The sequence below is a fragment of the Nerophis lumbriciformis genome, linkage group LG25 (genome assembly GCF_033978685.3).
Source record: "Nerophis lumbriciformis linkage group LG25, RoL_Nlum_v2.1, whole genome shotgun sequence".
In the NCBI taxonomy this organism is placed as follows: Eukaryota; Metazoa; Chordata; class Actinopteri; order Syngnathiformes; family Syngnathidae; genus Nerophis; species Nerophis lumbriciformis.
Window position 1 is genome coordinate 14,248,950 of NC_084572.2, and position 17,250 is coordinate 14,266,199.

At 37.8% G+C, this 17,250-nt stretch overlaps 1 protein-coding gene across 1 annotated transcript in view; it reads left to right on the forward strand.

The window, feature by feature from the left end:
* LOC133621632 (vasorin-like) overlaps window positions 1-6,980 on the forward strand; it is a 37,141-nt gene extending 30,161 nt beyond the window's left edge. Inside the window, exon 2 of the mRNA XM_061983842.1 lies at window positions 1,901-6,980. Within this exon, the coding sequence (XP_061839826.1) occupies window positions 1,901-4,045 (2,145 nt within the window). The 3' untranslated portion in view covers window positions 4,046-6,980. The remainder of the gene's footprint in view (window positions 1-1,900) is intronic.
* The last annotated feature ends 10,270 nt before the right edge of the window (window positions 6,981-17,250 follow it).

The following is a 17,250-nucleotide window of genomic DNA, read 5'->3' on the forward strand; positions in this document are numbered from 1 at the left end:
ACAGATAGCTATGTATTTTTTTTGGTCTGGTTATTACACAAGTGCCAATGGAACCAGGTTTTGGTGCCCATCCCTAAGCATAACACACACTTTCTTAATTGTGATTAAATACCCCTGGTCCCACTCTATAAATGGACTATTTAATTGTTTATTTACTCCTGTCCTAGTCCAATGTTCGGCTTACATAAACAAATTGCGCGTATTCACATTCCGCTTACACAATTTCATTTTACAGCCATTTGGGTCTTTAAACTGATTTCACATTTAAGCCTTTCGAGCATGAAGTTACAGGATATTCTACATTTGGGACATTTGTGTGGGTGGGAGTGGAAGTTTGCACTGTTGTATCCTCCTCTATTAAGATGAAGTAATCTCCCCTCAGAGCCCATGTTCTAATAAAATTTATGCTCCCCTCTTTGCTCTTTAGTACCTACATTCCTGACTTCTCGTTCCACCTCTGTGCACCAGACAACTGCTCTCTAAACAACACTGAAGAGTCAGATTTCTTATTCACAATACAGCAAATACATGTCTTCACAGACTGTTACCACAGAGTGCTAAAGAAATATGTCACTACCCCGTTTAACTTACAATCATGGTTATTTTATCATTCGTATCTCCAGTTTACCTTTTACCCGAGTTCTTAAATCTTTGCAACGCTCCCTGCCGGCATGCAGAATAAATAAACGAGGCATAGCGAGCCAAACACCTGCCAGGACTTAGCCACGGGAGTTCTTTTGATCGTCATTTGACGACGAAAAAAACATACAATGGAAGACTCTGTTTCAATTTGAGTAAAGTAAACTGTAGATTACATAATTTTATCTTTACACCCTAATAAAATTAATATTAAACTGCTAGTTGTAAAATTGAAATCAAGCACACCTTGAGACGCAGGAAGCTTGGCAGACCCACTTAATTGTTTTGAGTGCAACATGGTTGATTTGTTTAGGAACAAGCATATTTTGTTCATAGAAAATGCCTGCCAGAACCCAAGCATGTTTGATATGATGTACATACTTTATATTGTTAACAACATCCCGTTAGAGCGGGGCTTAGCAGTTAAATGTTCATTCTCAGGAAACAAAAGGATGTGTTTACTGGGTCCATTTAGATATGTTCATTACTCTTTTTATTGTGAAACTAAAATATAGGCCAAGGAAGAGGATATTGAATGACAATACATCCCCATATACTGTAGCAGAGGTGGATATCCAAAATTGTGTACAATTTGGTGTTGGGCCAGATAAGAATTGCTTGTCTTTAGAAAATATCTGTATTCTTCTTGGTGAAATTCACCAAACACCATTTTCTTCCTAGTTCTTCTGTGTCCTTCCCCCACTTCTTTTCCCTCTTTTTACCTTCTCCTAGAGGACAAAGGTTCATGCAGGCATGTCTCACAGTGAGCGATGGACGCAGTGCATTGTGGATAACTGAATCCAGCTGTGTTGCACATTGTGCATCTGCCAGAGCTAAACATGCAAACTATGTTGGCTGCTGATCTTGGGTGTGTGTGTGCGCGTCAACCTGCTTTCCGTCACGTTGACACACAGCTAAGGTTATAGAGCCACGCGAAGAAGACTTGACGACTGAATACTGTGTCACGTTTTATTGGGGAAAAAGTACGAACTGGTTTTGTAAGTCTTGGTGGCATATTCTTGGCTTTGGAACGCAGTGGTGCTGTCAATTCATAATGTTTAAAGAGAAACACGCTCATAAAATTCAACTAACAGAAAAGGGATAAGGAAGAACTAATGGGGTGTTAATATACAAACTTGTAAAAGAGGATAACATTTTTACAAACCTGCTATTCATCCTTTGTTACCAGTTTTTATGCAGAGCCAACTACATAAATCACCTCTAACACTTACAAATTACCTTTCTATGCTTTGTCTTTCAGAGTTCCAAGTCTGGAAATACCATGTTGCCTCTTCTCCTGCTCCTCTTCGTCTCCTACAGTCTGGTTTTAGCCTTTGAGTGCCCCGTAGATTGTACTTGCCAAGACCAAAGCTCAATATTTTGTCTAAATCGACGATCCAACACTGTTCCCCGTGTCCCAGCGAGCACAGTGAATCTCTACATCTTCCAAAATGGGATCAAAACTTTGACACAAAATGACTTCATAGGTCTGGGGGAGCTGGATATGATCGATCTGAGCCAGAATGAGCTGGGAGAGGTTCCGGATGGTGTATTTAAGATGCTGTCAAAGCTTAAAAACTTGGATTTGTCATCTAATGCCATTACTCACATTTCCAAAGACAGCTTTTCTGGGTTGTTCCAGCTGGAGAGACTGTATCTCCATCAGAATCTCATCCAGACCATCCACCCAGAAGCTTTCCAAGGTTTAGAAATGCTATTGGAACTCAAGCTACATGGAAACAAACTCACCTCCTTGCCAACCCTTCAGTTACCCCGACTTCTGCTTCTGGACCTCAGTAACAATAACATCCCAAGTTTAGGTGTCTCAGACCTCCAGACTCCTCACTTAGAAGCCCTTAAAATCGCTTCTCTTGGGCTCACCTCTCTGGATGATGACCTTATAGCCTCCCTTGGGAATCTCCATGAGCTCGACATCTCCATGAACCAGATAACGGAGGTTCCTAATGCTCTAAAGCAGGACTCCCTCAAGGGTTTAATCAAGCTCAACCTGGCTGTCAATCCATTGGGTGAGCTCAGAACAGAGGACTTTCAGAAACTCATTGGGCTCCAAGAATTGGATCTCAGTGGCATTAATCTCCAGGAATTTCCCCAAGATTTTTTCCAGTCCTTCTCCAGGCTGACATATATTGCAGCAGCTGAGAATCCATTTAACTGTTTGTGTCCACTAGCTTGGTTTCCAGTGTGGCTGAAGGAGAGAACTGTTGATCTGTTGAGGCCTGAGGAGACCAGGTGCCACTTTCCTCCAACTAACGCTGGTAAGATGCTTTCAGCACTCAAGCACAAAGATTTTGGATGTCCACCAACTACAACTTTTATGATGAAGTCCCCTATCGGGAGTACACCTCGTCCTCAGGTTCCTACCACAACCCCAGAAACAACCCATACAAATACCATAACCCCTCCTCCACAATCAAATGGACAAACCGTGGACTCAAAGATAGACTTGCTTCCATCAGAATCTCCTGCCTCTCCAAGCTCCACAAGTGGGCGATATGAGCAACACATCTGTCCAGCAAACATCTGTCTTAACGGGGGTACATGTAACTTTGACCCAATGGGACAATTGGGCTGCCTGTGTCCTTTCGGAACATCTGGACTCTATTGCGAAAACATTGACAATGTTCCAGAGCCACCAAAACCTTCAGCAACAGAAGTGTCCAAGACGGCCCCCACAATTCTTGCAGAACTCGATGCCATCAGCTCACGCCAGGTGACCTCCACATCTATCCTTCTTGATCTTCATCGGTTCATCAAGACACGACCAAACATCCGGGGCATCACGCTGACCTACCGGAATCTCTCAGGCCCTGACCGCCGTCCCATCATATTGAGTCTTCCGGCATCCTACCCCGAGTACACCTTGCGTGGACTGATACCCAACTGTACCTACTCAGTCTGCGCCAGTCCTCTCGGCGAGAGAATGAGCTCCAGGGCTAACAGCTCTGTAGAAACTGGGTCTTGTACAGAAGCTCGCACTGTTGGGGTTCCACTGACATCCTTAGAACCTAGAGTGGAGACAGAGAGCTTACTCACATATACTCTCATACCAGCTGTTGCTGCTCTGGCGCTGGTGCTGGTGTTGGCTTTAGTGGCCGGTGTGATCATCTTTCTCAGGAAAAAGAGAGAGAGCAAGGCGGGGATGGAGCTGGAACTGGGTCCTGCTGATCCTGACGACCTGATGAAAGTAGAAGGCATCAAGGTGTGTCCTGAAAACGGGGGAAACGGGACACTACCGCGGAAACAAGCGGAGATCGAGTGCTGTCACACGCCACAACCACTGCCTTCCTTGCAACCAAATAGTAGCTTAGACTATGAGGTGCCTTTGATGCAAGGACACTCGCCATCAAATAACAATCGATCATCCCTAAAAGCGTCATATTTCTAAGTTGAAATAATACACAGACACTCTTGATGTCCGTCAAAATTTTGTTCAGGTCTGTGTAGTGGTTTAGAATTCAAACATTTCCTTCAAATGTCACTGTGGCACTTATTCTTTGTCTCCACTACTGACCGGATTGACAGAGAATGATGAGAAGCAATTACAATTGCAATGTATTGGAAATGATGTGAACCACTGCGGGACAGGCAGGTTGTGGTTTTTTAATGGGTTTGATGGTGACAAAACCCAACAAAGTGCAATTGACTAGAATTGTCCTTGGAGCATGGACAAAGCTATTAACTGTGGTTTGTTCTAAAACTGTTTTTTGTAAAAAAAAATCGAAAGAAGTTGTAAATCTCTTGCTGGATTTGGAAATGAACTGGAGGAAATTTGAGCTATAAATGACAAGAAGGGTAAAGTTCTAGTCTTGGCTATAGACTGGAACTGAATTGACTCATTATTATTGCTTTTCAGTGTTTCCATTACAAACTGAAATAAGACAGATGATCAAACAACGATAAAGCTACAGACAGTTTGAAAACATTTTGTGGAGCTGAACTTCCGAAGCATACCAACTTGGATTCTTCACTTTCAACAGATCCATCCATGACTCAATCCACACGTCTACTGGCTTTTGGCTCAGTGGTAACTACATTTTCTGTGAAAGAAAAAGGGACTGAACAAAAAGCATTAAGTCGGCCCACATTGTCATGTGTCATGACAGAAAGTCTGGCTTATGTAACCTTATTTGTTTTTTGTTTTTTTGTGTTTTTGTGCCTACTCTCAAATCAGTATTGCTGTCATCGAAAATGTTATCAAAAAAGATGGAAGGGTGTCTCGGAGTCAAGTAACCATCAAATATGTACAAGACAAGATGTTTCTGACTCCTTAGCTCTGGGGTGTCCAAATTGTTTTCACCGAGGATCACATAAAGAAAAACTGAAGGATGCGAGGGAGCAAATTATCCCAATGAGTAATGCCCGTATTGCAAAGAAAAAACACAATAATATTAGTACAACATATTCATTTTTTAAGATAACGATTTTTAAATTTTCAACCAAAAAGTTGTGTATTTTGGAAGAAACAGCTATAATAAAGCTTTGAGGGGAAAAAAAAAATTTTTTGAGACAAAAGTACTGTGTTTTTTAGAGGTTAGTTACATTTTTCCAAAAAAAACCTCATCATTTACCAAGTTATGTTCCGCATAAACTACCATGAAGGTAAATTATTTAATTAAGTAAGTACAATAATTCCAGTTTATTGTATACACTTATTTAAAGTATTAATATTATATTTATCCATCGATCCATCATCTTATAAGTCGGGTCGCGGGGGCAGAGAAGACCAGACTTCTTTCTCACAAGCTACTTCGTCCAGCTCTTCCGGCGGATCCCGAGGCCTTCTTAGGCCACCTGGACGACAGTCTCTCCACCGTGTCCTGGGTCTTCCCCGTGGTCTGCTACTGGTCGGACGCGCCCTAAATGTTATTATTATTAATATTATTATATTATAACTTGTCCCTCAAAATAAAACTTACTTTCTTTGAAGCATTTATTCCTCAAAAATATAGTGGTATCATTTTTTCTTTTCAGTGTGGTCCCTTGTACATCTTCATGATATTGATATTTTTTAAAGAAAAAACAGATGATATTTTAGCTAATATAAATACTTTTTTTCTTGCAAATGTTTTTTAAATTCTTCACCTTAAGGTCTTAAGTAGGGGCCATGTTTAATTTAATATTTTAAAGATCATGCCGCTAGCCTCTGTAAAAAAGGAGCTTTGGGCCGCAAATGGCCCTGAGGGCCGTACTTTGGACACCCCAGCTTTAGATCAAGTATTAATCTAGTTCGAGGTCAGCATCTGACCCAGAACAATCACAACGGACGTGCCCGACAATTATGTGAACTTTGGTTAAACTAGCCAAGAAAGTGTTACTTTACTACAGGGTCTGTACAACATCCGAGTCTGTTTCAAAGTAGTAGTTGTTACCAGCTTACACAAACCTACTGAACATTCAAAGACCACAAAGAGATTATTCAGAATATAAGGTAAAGTATGTTGAATTTTGGGGAACAGAACGGGTTATTTACTGAAAGGCTAAATGCACATCCTGATATTTGATTGTGCTTTTTCTTAAACCAGAAAGAAGAAGTGCAAATGCTTTACACCAGGGGTCGGGAACCTTTTTGGCCTAGAGAGCCATGAAAGCCAAATATTTTAAAATGTTTTTCCGTGAGAGCCATATAATATTTTTTAACACTGAATACAACTAAATGCGTGCATTTTTAAGTAAGACCAACATTTTTAGAGTATAATAAGTCTCTTATTATTTTTAATAACATTGTTATTCTGAAACTAACCAGTAATAAATAAAATACTTCTTACCATTAATACAACTTCTTGAACAGGTGCGGTAGAAAACGGATGGATGCATTGAAATGCTTGAGAATGTTTTATATTTTGAACGTTATTTTTAACACTTTTATTACCAACGTCAACTAAGATTTATCTGAGAGCCAGATGCAGTCATCAAAAGAGCCACATCTGGCTCGAGAGCCAGAGGTTCCCTACCCCTGCTTTACACCATTGTGCCTTCAGATACCCAGGACATGCAAATGTGCCTTTTTAAAAACAGCGCTAATAAAACACTAAGCCTCATCTTCACTGTGAATGAATCGTAATTAAAGCAACAAAAAAAAATTGTCAGGTTTTCCCCAACATTGTCCACGCCCTGCTTTTCATCTATTCCCCACTGCAAAGTAAACACAAGATACATCTGCCACTCCATCAACTGGAATACTTTGGGTTGTGTTCGTGGACTGCCAGCATCTGTTTGCAACATGCTCGCTAGAGTGCTATCATGTTTTGTATTGTTTGTCAAAAAAAAATGTTGTATGTGTTTGCCAGAAAATAATGCACACAAAAGGACAGTATTAAAAAGACCATTTTTTTAAAGAGTGGTGGTGTCTGTTATTAAAAACCATGTCATGGTTCTTTTATTATGAAGGTGTGGCAAAAAATGTTAAATGTTATTACTGTTATGCCATCAGGTCCCACATAATTATATTTTATTAGTGAATTCTCATTTTAATTTGATACATTTTGTTTAAATGTCATATATATATATATATATATATATATACACATACACACACATATATATATATATATATATATATATATATATATATACACACATATATATATATACATATATGTGTATACATACATATATATATATATAAACACACATATATATATATACACATTTATATACATAAATATATATATATATATATATACATATATGTATATATATATATATATATATATACAGTATATGTATATACATATATATATACATATATGTATATATATATATATATATATATACACAGTATATGTATATACATATATATATATACACATACACACACACATACACATGTGTATATATATATATATATATATATACACATATATATATATATACACACACACACATTTATATACATAAATATATATATATACACATACATATATATACATAATTATACATATATATATACATATATATATACATACATACATATACATATATATATATATATATATATATATATATACATATATATACACATACATATATACATACATACATATATATATACACATATATATATATACATATATACACACACACTACACGGTGCCACAGAGGTTAGTGCATGTGCCTCACAATACGAAGGTCCTGAGTAGTCCTGAGTTCAATCCCGGGCTCGGGATCTTTCTGTGTGGAATTTTCATGTTCTCCCCGTGACTGCGTGGGTTCCCTCCGGGTACTACGGCTTCCTCCCACCGCCAAAAACATGCACCTGGTGATAGGTTAATTGACAACACTAAATTGGCCCTAGTGTGTGAATGTGAGTGTGAATGTTGTCTGTCTATCTGTGTTGGCCCTGTGATGAAGTGGCGACTTGTCCAGGGTGTACCCCGCCTACCACACGAATGCAGCTGAGATAGGCTCCAGCACCCCCCGAGACCCCAAAAGGGACAAGCGGTAGAAAATGGATAGATGGATGGAAAATTCACATGTATCCAATTACTCTTGGGGCATTATCTACTAAGATCCAAATACCACATGGTAAACAGCATGTTGTGGGTTCTATTAATGGTCGTGTTGCGTGTGATCTATTAAGACTGTGTGTACAATTGATAACAAATGCAAACATGGGGCATACCGCCCTATCTAAATGATATTTCAAAATACAATTTTTACATGTAGTATCTGCAGTATTTGCCCATAGAAACACTCATTTCCCTCCCACCTATGGTGTTTTGCAATGTTGATCAAGTAGCACACATCAATAATCTTTAACACCTTTTCTGCCAAATAAAATCGCAGTCTAGACAACAGAAACTATTTCTAGCAGCTGATGATGCGCTCTGCAGGGAGGCGGTGGACCATCACAACACCGCAGTGCATTCATGCGTCCTTTCATGTAGGAGATAAATTACAATAATGTATTTCATAAATAGAAAAAAGAACGCCATTTAAAAAAGAGCCAGGAGACACCGAAACGCATACATTTAATTTGTTTTAATTAGACCCTTAAATTATCCAGCAGCTATAACATGATATTGCTGAATAGACGATATATACTTCTTTTTTTTGACAGTCCATATATGTTGACAACCTAATGTAGGACACAGGTGCAGCGTGATAGACTCTTTTCCTCACAGCCATTTCTGCGCTACTGCCAGTTTGCACGTCCTTTCTAGGTGTGCTAAATATAGACGGAAAACAGCAGAATAGTTTAAGACCCTGTCTACACTAAGCCAGATAACTCACTAAACAAATAATTATTTAGCCTAAGCCCCGTTTCAGCCACACTAAAACATCGTTTAAGGTTCCCCTCCTTGGATAATTTTTTACATGGGTAAGTGCGCCGTCTATTTCTTGAATCTGCGGCTCTTAGCTTTGCATGGACTCATTGATCTTTTACAAACTGAGTTCGCAGAGGAAGTGACGCCAGAAAAACCGCGCCCCACACAGGAAGTGACATCAGAAAGAATGCGCCACAGCCAGCTTCATAATAAAGCGGTTTCGTAACTCAGAGCTAACCACTGGAAATATGGAGGCAAGTCATCCAGACATGCCCGTGTTTCTCCTTCCGTCTGTACAAACGCTTGTGGAAATCACACATGAGTACCTTAAGAGAAACCGATTGCAGCTATTTGGGATACAACACTTCTCAGACGGCAAGAGAACTTTCAAATGTCCAGGTCAGCTGTGATTCTACTTACCGAAAAACTTTGTCCATTTGTCGAAGGAGAGACAATGAGAATGCGGGCTCCCGTGGATGTGATAAAAAAAAAAGGTAGCGTGTGCTTTGTATTACCTGGCCGTCGAGGGAAGACTACGGAAATTTGGACTGGCAAAGCAGACTGTATCAGTTATTGTCCGCCATGTATGTCGCGGACTCAATGTCTAGGTCCAGAGTATATAAAGTCACCAACAACAAATGGACAATGAACGTGAAGGCAAAAGAATGAGTGTCCTGACCAGATATCTAGATCCCTAAATGTATTGATATAAAATGTTGTTTATCACATTGTTTACTTTCACATGTCCATTAAAGATTTTATTAATGTATGATGGCTCAGGTGTGATTCACTACAATAGGGCCCCACAGCGCACTGTATTCCAGTTATATGAAATACCACAACACTGGATATTGTTCAGATAAGTTAAATTAAATTTAAGAACTTGCACACAAGCCCATGTGCAGCTGAGATAGGCTCCAGCACCCCCCGCGACCCCAAAAGGGACAAGCGGTAGCAAATGGATGGATGGATGGATGCACACAAAGCAACACTGGAGGTGACTATGACATTTTCCGCGCATGCGTACTAGGTCGCATTGCGCCGGTGGACGGAGGGGTGGAGGGGTTCTAAAACAACCATTGGGTGTGTGTGGACAAGGATAAGGTTAGGTGGGATTTACCCTGGATAACCTTAGCCGTCTTAGTGTAGAAGGGGCCTAAATCTTGATGAATTACACTGCGTGTGCTAAATAATTGTATTTGCATTTTCTCCTCACAGTATTATGGGCATTCTGATGATCAGCAAATATTCTGCATATTCATGAAGACAGACATGCTAAATGGATTGCACTATAGCTCGGTTGGTAGAGTGGCCGTATCCAGCAACTTGAGGGTTCTAGGTTCGATCCCAGCTTCTGCCATCCTAGTCACTGCCGTTGTGTCCTTGGGCAAGACACTTTACCCACCTGCTCCCAGTGCCACCCACATTGGTTTAAATGTAACTTAGATATTGGGTTTCACTATGTAAAGCGCTTTGAGTCACTAGAGAAAAGCGCTATATAAATATAATTCACTTCACTCCTTATTTTGCTCAAGAGACGCAAGTTTAGTAGATCAGCTTTGCGTGTGCTATCAAGTTTGCACGTGTTTTAACACACGCAAACCTCAGCCACTTAGCATTACATGATGCAGACTTTAAGGATGTGTAATGGTTTCAAATGAAACAGTGTCATGTTAAACACACCTGAGGGAAGATTTTCTGTTTGTGCACACACACACGCAAGCCATATTGTATTATTTCACTCATGCATGCATATGAATTCACTAACCTCAACCACAACACGATTGCTTTGTGATGTTATGTTGGTCTGAGGTAATTTCCAGGGTTCTCCAATAACCAAGAACAAAAAAAATTGTTTTTAAATTGCATCTTCTACTTCAACTGACAAAAGAGTCTGGAAACGTGCACATGATTCAATGTGGCATGCAAAAGGTAAAAAATCAGGCCATTGTTTTAATTGGGTAAACTTTGCTCAATGCTTAATCTCATTCCAGGCAAAAGGTTTAATGGCCAAGAATAAGAAGAAATGAATTCCAGACTTGCAGCCAATCAATCTCATTACAGCACAATGTGCTTCTCATTTAAAGAGAATTATTAAAACAACATGGTCGTAATGAATGTAATGAGAGAAACCTGTTGGAAGGAGGTGGAGAGACCATAAGCAAGGAGAAGAAAGGCTCCAGTGTAAACGCGCACAGGCCCCAATGTGGCCTCAATGTCACTTGCATGCGCAGTTCGATAAAGTGAAAACAAAGGAAGTTGATGGGAAATGAAGAAGGAAGTCACTACTACTACAAAATCAAATAAAAGTCGCCACCATGGATATGGTCGCTACACCTTCAAAATTAGTGTTTTTTTACGTGAAAAAAAAAGTAATAGAATGGAAGAATGGCTATATTTAGTGTAATTTATTTGGTAGGGTTCTAATCGTTTAATGGGTGTTAAGTAGAGGAAACATGGACATCAGCGTGGATATTTTTCAACTCACTTACGTAAACAATTTACGCAATATACAGTGTCATGGAAGCAAATACGCCACAGCGTCAACTCTGGTCTTTCAACAATCGCTATTTCTTCAGAATCAAAATACGTATTCATATTTTACCTGTAGTCTATTATTAGCGCACTATCAAATTCAGCCGAGGAAAGAAGACATTGCTTACCAAAACCGGATGTTGTGATGCAATATCCAATTCCGTGTTTCCCGGTGCACACGAATGATGTCGCTCGCCCAAAGCTGACGAAAATGTCACATACGGGTCGCATTGAGTTTAGACTGAAGTCACATTTAAGAAGATCCGATTCCGATCGGATTTGGACTACCTCCTGATGTGGCCTGAATCTGATGCAAAAAGATCAGACTGGCAAAAAAAAATCTGTTCTGTGTCATTTAAGGCAAAATAAAAAAAATCTGATTTGGTGTGCAGTGTAAACGGGGCCTTAGTCTGTGTGCATTTTTTTTTTTAGTATGACTGCAAAATAACCCACCATTGGATTAAAGAAAGTAGAAACACTACTGAACTCGCCAACAAGTCTTTAACGCTAAAAGTGGTGTTGAATGTATTTTACATTGTTGTCTGCAATTAAAACTATAGATAATCTTTATAAGATGTGTTTTGTGTTCATCTTTATTTGGGTGTCTAGAACAAACTAAGTGGAGCTAGAGCGACTTCTGTGTGACATTATTAACACATTACCGTAAAATATCAAATAATATTATTTAGCTCATTCACGTAAGAGACTAGACGTATAAGATTTCATGGGATTTAGCGATTAGGAGTGACAGATTGTTTGGTAAACGTATAGCATGTTCTATATGTTATAGTTATTTGAATGACTCTTACCATAATATGTTACGTTAACATACCAGGCACGTTCTCAGTTGGTTATTTATGCCTCATATAATGTACACTTATTCAGCCTGTTGTTCACTATTCTTTATTTATTTTAAATTGCCTTTGAAATGTCTATTCTTGGTGTTGGATTTTATCAAATACATTTCCCCAAAAACTGCGACTTATACTCCAATGAGACTTATATATGTTTTTTTCCTTCTTTATTATGCATTTTCGGCCGGTGCGACTTATACTCCGAAAAATACGGTACATATGTAATTCAAAAATTGGATTAAAAAATGTGTTTTACATATAAAACATATATCAGCATGGTCTCACTGTCGTGCACCAACTGCAAACTGAGTAAATAAGTCATGATTTAATGTAGCATTTTTCACTTTACAACAGTAAAAAAATAAGTCAGATAATAGTTTATCAGTCGGAACTATGACAAACATAGTGACTAAAACATTCTTCATTCCGGGCAAGGATTTCCATTTAAGTACTACTTAAACACAAGCAGCTTGGCTTAATTGCTGGCTCTGAGTGTTTTGTGGACGTGGATGTTTTTGCTTGTCTCTGCTTGTCAATATTTTAAAACTGCTATCTAACTCCAGCCTGCCCTGGGGGCCTCTTTTTTTTTTTTTCAAAAGCAGTTCCTATAGTAGATGGATAAATCGATACTTTTGTACATAGCATATAGATTCTAACCTATGATTCATGATATTTCTACTTTATTAAAACAATTGAAAAAGGAAAGGGTTTACCAACCTTATAATATCAAAACTAATATCAAACTTTTCTGGTTGGAAAACAGACACTCTTTTTTTGAACAACTAATGAAGCCAAGTCTTTATTTATAACCTCAATAAGAATAGAAATCTTAAAGTTCAAGGGCCTCATTTAAATAATAACTATTAGGACAGGGGTGGCCAAACTTTTTGACTTGGGGGGCGCATTGGGCTAAGAAAATTAGGCCGGGGGCATAAAGCCGACTGGATGTGTAGTAACATACATATATATATATATATATATATATATATATATATATATATATATATATATATATATATATATATATATATATATATATATATATATATATATATATATATATGTATGTGTGGGGGGAAAAAATCACAAGACTACTTCATCTCTACAGGCCTGTTTCATGAGGGGTTCCCTCAATCATCAGGAGATGAGAGATGAGAAATCTCCTGATGATTGAGGGAACCCCTCATGAAACAGGCCTGTAGAGATGAAGTAGTCTTGTGATTTTTTTCCCACACATACATATATTGCGCTCTACTACGGTATCGAGCACTATTTTTTGGATAACCTTATTAAGACATACATACATATATATATATATATATATATATATATATATATATATATATATATATATATATATATATATATATACACACACATACACATTACTAATTGGACATTAAGAGTATGTGAAAGTTTGACTTATACCTTGTTTATTTCAGTGACAACCTCCTTAAAGTTTTGTTATCAATCAGAAATATAAAGCACCGAAAATGTGGCAAACATGGATAAGTGTGGAGAGTGGTTCCGCAGCCTTCGTAGCAGAACCTCCAGGTTCTGTAACAGCTTCTTCCCTCATGCCGTAAGACTCTTGAACGCATCATAATAATCCCCTCAATTCCCCCCAAAAATGGATTACCTCGCTGGAATATAAAGACAATATAACATACATCCATAAACGTGGATGCATATGCAAAAGTGTAATATATTTATCTGTACAGTAATCTATTTATTTATATCTGCACCTTATTGCTCTTTTATCCTGCACTACAACGAGCTAATGCAACGAAATTTCGTTCTTATCTGTACTGTAAAGTTCAAATTTGAATGACAATAAAAAGGAAGTCTAAGTCTAAGTCTAAGAGGGTGTTTTGCATTTTTCTCCATCATGCATTGCAGGGGATTTAAATGGGTGTCATTTTGAATTGTGTTATCATTGGACGTTTTTTAAAATATCAACAAAAGTCAATGAGCAGGTTGTGCGACCATGTGAGTTGACTTTTTGTGTCAGTTAATTCGTGCAATGAGTAGAAAAGGTTGTTTGGATTGGGTCATTTATAAAAAAAGCTGGGCTTTGTGCAAAACAAAGTTTTAATCATTGTCGTAAACTTGAAACACCCGCGATGGCGGCAGTAATACTGTCAATTACACTTTAAATTAGGTTGGAGGCACTCAGCGGGCCATAGTTTCTTGAAGAGTGTTGATAAATCAAACTTGGCGTGTTGTATAATATATTGCATCTTCTCCTCCCATTATTGTGGACATTCAAATGATCATCTTATATTTAGCATAACATTAAAGGCAGGGACGCAAAAATGGATTGCAGGCCTTATTGTGCTCACTTAACAGAGGTGTGCAATCCACTTTGCACACGTTAAGATCAGCCTTGTGTGTGCTATCAAGTTTGCACATGTTTTAGTACACACAAAAGTTTAGTAAATCAGACCCATTGAGTGCAGGAAGCTGATATGTATGAGGTTGCCGCTATACACGTTCCTGTCTGCTTAGTGTGTGAATTTACCAGATGTTGTGCAGTGCGCCATGTCCTGAGTGGCCTGGATGAATACATCATAGAAACCAGACAAGGCTTTAGTGCACAAACAAGTCAGCGAACAGTGCTGCTGGCTGAGGGCGTGGCTAATACAATGTGACGTTTTACAGAAACATCTTTACAGCATGAATTTCCAGACTGTAGAATCTACAACGTGTGTAATATATAAAATGTGCGCATGACTTCATTATTCCTGCTAATCGGCACTGTAGTACTTTGAGTAGCCACACTGAGTCCGAATGAATTGGGGTGGCGTAGGTGAGCTAGCAGGCGCTTGTTGCTACCATGCCACATTTTTATGAAAGATAATTATTTTCTTCTTTTTCTTGTCATCTTCTTAATGGGAATACTGTATTAACATTGACAAGAGCAAATTAAATGCAATTTAAAAAAAAACTCTAAAGCACCTAACCAGTCTTGAGTTGAGTTGAGTTGAGTTTGAGTTTATTTAGAAAATGCAAGCATGCAACATGATACATCACAATTTCTAGTTTCTCTATTCAACATGTTCGAAAAGGAGTAGGAAGAAGCAGAGCTTATTTAATCCTACCTCGTTTCCTGTACATAGCAGTTGCTAAAACTTTTGTTCACTTCCTGTTCTCAATTTATTCACAATATATTCCATAAGTAATTACAATAAAAAAATAAAAATAAAAATTGGTGAAGTAAGTTATATTTCATATGGTGAGATGAGTAAGATTATCTTGAAAATGAACGGATGGATGAGTTAATTCAGAATTGTTATCATGGTTCTTCTTCTTTGTACTTTGTAAACACTTTAAGTTTGAATAGTTTCTTGAAGTGGATCATATTAGTACATTGTTTGATTTCTTTGCTTAATCCATTCCATAATTTAATTCCACATACTGACATACTGAAGGTCTTAAGTGTTGTACGTGCGTACAAATATTTTAAATTACATTTTTCTCGAAGATTATATTTCTCCTCTTTTGTTGAGAAGAACTGTTGTTTATTCTTGGGTAGCAGATTATAGTTTGCTTTGTGTATAATTTTAGCTGTTTGCAAATTCTCTATGTTGTGGAATTTCAATATTTTTGATTCAATGATTAAAGGGTTTGTATGTTCTCTATATCCAACATTCATCATCATTGCCAAATTTTAACCAAATACAATATTTTAAGTTTTACCAATTTTATTTTGTTACACACAGTCAAACTGGTTTTTAAATGCTTGGATAACTCTTCTCCCCAATTGCTCTGCAAGGCAATTACAAGACTGCAAAGTGGTACCAGATCTACCACCCGAGCAATGTCAAAAGGAAACTGTTGTGTTCCATTTTGTAGGACATCTTTTGCCCAGACTGCCTTTTCAATAAAAGGACCACAACTATGGAACTCTTTACCGGACACTTTGAAAAGTATACCTGCACATGTCACTTTCAAAAAACAAACAAAATACACCCACACGCACATTCAATATACAAAAATACACATACTGTACATATACACTCACTGTACAAACACATATACACATTCTGTACATATACATTCACTGTACAAACACATATACACATTCTGTACATATACATTCATTGTACAAACACATATACACATTCTGTACATATACATTCATTGTACAAACACATATACACATTCTGTACATATACAAGTACATATGCATACTTACACTCATGCACATAATCACGTTTCATCAAACATATATTAACGTTGTTGCCCTTGGGTAAGCTGGGTATAACACATGGCGCACTGACAAAGCTTAACCTATTGTTACTATAACAATCTACAAGGTTAATGTAGGTTGCTTCTCTTTCTCCCCCTCCATTTTTCTGCATTCTTTCGTATGTCAAGTTATCATTACGTATATGTATTGTTGCACTTGAACAACTGTATTGTTGATAATAAAGGTAAAGTATTGGTAGTGTTCTTTATCAATAGCGCTATTTCTATTGGTATTTGTATTGATCCATTTGTCGTGTAATAATGCTCATTGTCATTTCTGTATTATTTTTTTATTTTTCGCTAACTGCCTATTTGCTATCACTTTTACCATCATATTTGTACATGTCGTATTTGCTGATGTTGCTCTATTGTTGTTGTTGTTTGCTGTTGTTGTTTTTGTCTCTCTGTCTAATCCCCCTCTTGTCCCCACAATTTCCCCCTCTGTCTTCTTTTTTTTCTCTTTCTATCCACTCCTGCTCCGGCCCGGCTGCACTAAATGATAATATAAATACATTTAATAAAGTCAAATACAAATAAGGCAACAAGAGAAGTATCCTACATTTCTCTTTTGTAAAGTAAATCTGAACAGCCGACATGGGCATCTACATCAACTATATGATTTGCCTGAGAAGCTGGACAGGACATAAAAAAAATAAAAAAAATAAAAAAGATGGCTAGTTGAG